This window comes from Limanda limanda, chromosome 12 (genome assembly GCF_963576545.1).
Source record: "Limanda limanda chromosome 12, fLimLim1.1, whole genome shotgun sequence".
Classification (NCBI taxonomy): domain Eukaryota; kingdom Metazoa; phylum Chordata; class Actinopteri; order Pleuronectiformes; family Pleuronectidae; genus Limanda; species Limanda limanda.
The window spans coordinates 28,012,329-28,017,690 of NC_083647.1; the positions used below are offsets into that span (position 1 = coordinate 28,012,329).

At 46.4% G+C, this 5,362-nt stretch overlaps 1 protein-coding gene across 1 annotated transcript in view; it reads right to left on the bottom strand.

Moving 5' to 3' along the window:
- Positions 1–2,767: 2,767 nt before the first annotated feature.
- The window catches only part of coch (coagulation factor C homolog, cochlin (Limulus polyphemus)), a 16,808-nt gene continuing 14,213 nt past the window's right edge, over positions 2,768–5,362 (bottom strand). The window contains exons 15-16 of the mRNA XM_061082216.1: positions 3,150–3,244; positions 2,768–2,940 (exon numbers count right to left, since the gene is read on the bottom strand). Coding sequence (XP_060938199.1) covers positions 2,768–2,940; positions 3,150–3,244 — 268 coding nt within the window. The remainder of the gene's footprint in view (positions 2,941–3,149; positions 3,245–5,362) is intronic.

The following is a 5,362-nucleotide window of genomic DNA, read 5'->3' on the forward strand; positions in this document are numbered from 1 at the left end:
TATGTTCAATGTCTCACTGCAATAAAGTCCTCCAGGATGAATCTCAGGTTTCAGTGTGAAACGAGGATTTAAATGATGATTAAATCCATTTTTTTACAACTGAACACGAAATCAAACATGATGATGTCACCAGGTTAAAAAATACACGTTAAAAATAGAGAAACTGCAGAAAAGTTCAATATTTATAAAACTAAGTTGTTTATGACAATCCATGAAACTTACGGAAGAAAAACAAATATTACTAATACTACTACAACTACTACTACTACTATTACTATTACTATTACTAATACTACTACTACAACTACTACTACTACTACTATTACTAATATTACTACAACTACTTCTACTTCTACTATTAATAATATTACTACTACTACAACAACTACTACTGATACTACTGATATTACTAGTGATAAAAAATTTAAGTAATTATAAGTGTTGCATCGGTTTTTTTCTTCAGGTAAAAAACTCTACTTGAAAAGTAACTAACGGTCCGTTATATGTAATAGAGTAGAATGCAGGACTTGTATTTGTAATCGAGTATTTTCAGAAACTTAAACGTACCTGTAACAAGTGAGAAAACAGCTGAAGCACGTGACGAGTCCGGCTGTTAATAAAGAGGTTCTCTGTCTCCATGGCAACAAGCACACAACACACGCAACATCCGGTCCGGACGCAGCAAACCGTCACGTGACCCCGTCGATAACAAATAACGTGGAACGGATGTGGAAGTCACGTGTCTGTGAATGTATCTCCATAACTTAAAGATATTTATATGTATTAAGTTATTGATCAATATCAGACTCGGGAGGTCAAAGGTCACTTTCTGAAGGTCCGTCTGTATAAAGTTGAAGAATTTAGTTTGAATGTTTTGTGTATTTTTGGTTTTGAAGCTTTTGAAGCACAGTCATGTTGTTGCTGTTTTGTGTTGTTCTGAAGATTGGACACCAGGGGGCGACACCTCCCTGTAAAAATATGAGTTCTTTATTGATAAACACGAGACGTTTACAAACAAGAGAATTAATAGAAATGTATCTATTTCATATTCTTTACATTCCTGTCGATCGTTTTGTGTTAAACATGATAATTTCTTTCCTTTTCCAAAACTACAAACATTTAATAAACTGATTCTATGAAAGGGGAAATAATTATCTGTGTCAATGTCAAACAACAAGAAAGAACATATCCACGGTTTTATTACTTATACAATTTCCTTCTCATGATTTTTTTTACAAAATCCCTTTCTAACAATATTAAAGTAAAAGTTTATTCTAATTTGGGGAAAGGTTTATATAAATACAATAGAAGAAGAACATGTTCAAAGGATTTAACTCTGAGTTTTATCAGTTTGGGTGAATCAATAATTAAAAGTACAAATACAAAGACTAAGTATGCAAAATACTTAACAACTTCGTTTCTCTCAATTCTTTCTGACATCAGAAAATATAATTATCATTGTGATGGACTAATTAAAAACATTTGGTTCACGTATAAAAGAGAAAAAGGAATTTTGTACAATGGAAAATGTCATGTGCATTTTAAAGTTTTGGAAAAAGCTCAAGTTTTATTTCAAAAGAGATAAAGTTATTAAAATACACGTAAATAAACATGAACTGAAGCTCAGTCTGTTTTACTCAAAATGGAAAAGTTCAGAATCATTTTTCAGTCAAAGACGTCAAACAGAAAAAAACCTCAGAAACAAAACCTCCAGAAAACACGTGAAACATTTTGAGATAAATATCGTGCATCATTCACGAGAAGTGGAATCTTCACATTTAACGATAAAAAAACTGCCACTAAATGTATAAAAAAAGATACATTTTAATATGTGTTATTATTCATTAATGATATTTTCTGCTGGACAAAGTATCTGGAGAAGTTTTCTCATAATGAAATGTTATGTACAGGATCTTATATGAATTAAAGATACAGATATAAATTCTGGTCAATAAGAAGTAAACTGAATCATGAAAAGTTATGAATCTGATCTCATTTTCACAGCAGATCATTTCTGCTCCAGTTTCCTCATAATTATGATCTAATGAAGCATCTTAGATTCTGAACGATCTCAGAGCTACAGGTCATGAGTTCATCTTCTAGTGATTCGTTTCCATCTTTAATCTGTGGTTTGTCTAATGATCAAAGTTATTGAATTATTTATAGTTTTTCATATTGTTCAATTTACATTTCAAAGATAATCTGAGTTGCAAAGTGAATGAATTCATATCTGCTGAGGATCCAACGCATCCTTTATCAAAAAGAAAAAGGTCCTTAGTGTAAATCATATCTGTCCATGTTGTTAACGTGTGTTTATTTACAGTGTCTGTGTGTGTGTGTGTGTGTGTGTGTGTGTGTGTGTGTGTGTGTGTGTGTGTGTGTGTGTGTGTGTGTGCGTGTGTGTGTGATTCTGAGAGAGGAAACTTGTATTTGGTTTAATTGATCAGAGATTTGGTTTCAGTTCAGTTTTTCAGTTTACAAACATGAGAATCTGTGTGTGTGTGTTAGTGTGTGTGTGTGTGTGTGTGTGTGTGTGTGTGTATGTGTGTGTGTGTGTGTGTCTGTGTGTGTGTGTGTCTGTGTGTGTCTGTGTGTGTGTGTGTGTGTGTTAGTGTGTGTGTGTGTGTGTGTGTGTGTGTGTGTGTCTGTGTGTGTGTGTGTCTGTGTGTGTGTGTGTCTGTGTGTGTGTGTGTGTGTGTGTGTGTCTGTGTGTGTGTTTGTGTGTGTCTGTGTGTGTGTGTGTGTGTGTCTGTGTGTGTGTGTGTCCTCAGTTGCTCTCGGTGAAGTCTCGGCAGATCCCCTTGACGATCAGAGGGATGAACTCCGTGAGGCCGGTGAAGTCTCTGGTGAAGTGGGTGTGTCCGTCTTTGGGCTCCGATGACATCGCTCTGAGGTCATCCAGGGGGGCCCAGGCCACGCCCACAGAGTAAATGGTGATGCCTGGTGATTGGTTGATGGATGAGATGGAATGTAAAGAATGACTGAGCACAACACAAAAAGCTGTTGTTCTAACACACACACACACACAGACACACACACACACACACACACACACACACACACACACACACACACACACACACACACACACACACACACACACACACACACACACACACACACAGACACACACACACAGACACACACACCTTGTTTCTGGGCCTCCAGCGCCGGGCGCCTCACGTCATCGTACGATTGGCCGTCTGTCACCACGATGAGGAAGTTGCGTCCGGGTCCCGTTCGTCTGGAGGAGAAACAACGAGAGGTTCAACCTGTCGCTCACGAGCTGAACGGATCGGATTAATAATCTGAACTTTGTGTTTGAGTTTGATTCAATCTGATAATTAGAGTGATTCACATCAGTCAGTTGGACATTTTCACTGATTTCTGAGGTCTCAGTCTCCACATGACCTCCGACCTGACCTTTACCTGACCTCCCGTGACCTCCCCTGACCTCCCGTGACCTCCCTTGACCTCCCATGACCTCCGCTGACCTCCACCTGACCTCCCGTGACCACCACCTGACCTCCTGTGACCTCCCCTGACCTCCCTGTGACTTCCCCTGACCTCCCATGACCTCCCCTGACCTCCACCTGACCTCCCCTGACCTTCTGTGACATCCCCTGACTTCCTGACCTCCCCTGACCTTCTCTGACCTCCACCTGACCTCCTGTGACCTCCCCTGACCTCCTGTGACATCCCCTGACCTCCTGACCTCCCTTGACCTCCCGTGACCTCCCCTGACCTCCCCTTACCTCCCGTGACCTCCCCTGACCTCCTGTGACCTCCTGTGATCTCCCCTGACCTCCCAGCGGTTACCTGAACAGATTGTTGGCGGTGTAGCTGATGGCCTCCCCTGACCTCCCCTGACCTCCATCTGACCTCTCCTGACCTCCTGTGACATCCCCTGACCTCCTGACCTCCCTTGACCTCCCCTTACCTCCCGTGACCTCCACCTGACCTCCCTGTGACCTCCCCTGACCTCCCGTGACCTCCCCTGACCTCCCAGCTGGTACCTGAACAGCTTGTTGGCGGTGTAGCTGATGACCTCCCTGACCTCCCCTGACCTCCCCTGACCTCCCGTGACCTCCTGTGACCTCCACCTGACCTCCCTGTGACCTCCCCTGACCTCCCGTGACCTCCTGTGACCTCCACCTGACCTACCCTGACCTACCCTGACCTCCCCTGACCTCCCAGCTGGTACCTGAACAGCTTGTTGGCGGTGTAGCTGATGGCCTCCCCTGACCTCCCCTGACCTCCCTGACCTCCCCTGACCTCATAGCGGTTACCTGAACAGCTTGTTGGCGGTGTAGCTGATGGCCTCCCCTGACCTCCCCTGACCTCCACCTGACCTCTTGTGACCTCCTGTGACCTCCTGTGACTCCCCTGACCTTTTGTGACCTCCCCTGACCTCCACTTGACCTCCCGTGACCTCCTGTGACCTCCTGTGACCTCCCCTGACCTCCCTGACCTCAGGTGACCTCCCAGCGGTTACCTGAACAGCTTGTTGGCGGTGTAGCTGATGGCCTCCCCTGACCTCCCCTGACCTCCCTGTGACCTCCCATGACCTCCCCTGACCTCCCCTGACCTCCCTGTGACCTCCCGTGACCTCCTGTGACCTCCTGTGACCTCCCGTGACCTCCCAGCGGTTACCTGAACAGCTTGTTGGCGGTGTAGCTGATGGCCTCCCCTGACCTCCCCTGACCTCCCGTGACCTCCCCTGACCCCCCAGCGGTTACCTGAACAGCTTGTTGGCGGTGTAGCTGATGGCCTCCCCTGACCTCCTGTGACCTCCTGTGACCTCCCCTGACCTCCCCTGACCTCCTGTGACCTCCTGTGACCTCCCCTGACCTCCCCTGACCTCCTGTGACCTCCCCTGACCTCCCCTGACCTCCTGTGACCTCCTGTGACCTCCCCTGACCTCCCCTGACCTCCCAGCTGGTACCTGAACAGCTTGTTGGCGGTGTAGCTGATGGCCTCCCCTGACCTCCTGTGACCTCCTGTGACCTCCCCTGACCTCCTGTGACCTCCCCTGATCTCCCCTGACCTCCCTGTGACCTCCCCTGACCTCCCCTGACCTCCCCTGACCTCCAAGCGGTTACCTGAACAGCTTGTTGGCGGTGTAGCTGATGGCCTCCCCTGACCTCCTGTGACCTCCTGTGACCTCCCCTGACCCCCCTGACCTCCCAGCGGTTACCTGAACAGCTTGTTGGCGGTGTAGCTGATGGCCTCCCCTGACCTCCTGTGACCTCCTGTGACCTCCCTGACCTCCCCTGACCTCCCAGCTGGTACCTGAACAGCTTGTTGGCGGTGTAGCTGATGGCCTCCCCTGACCTCCCCTGACCTCCCCTGACCTCCTGTG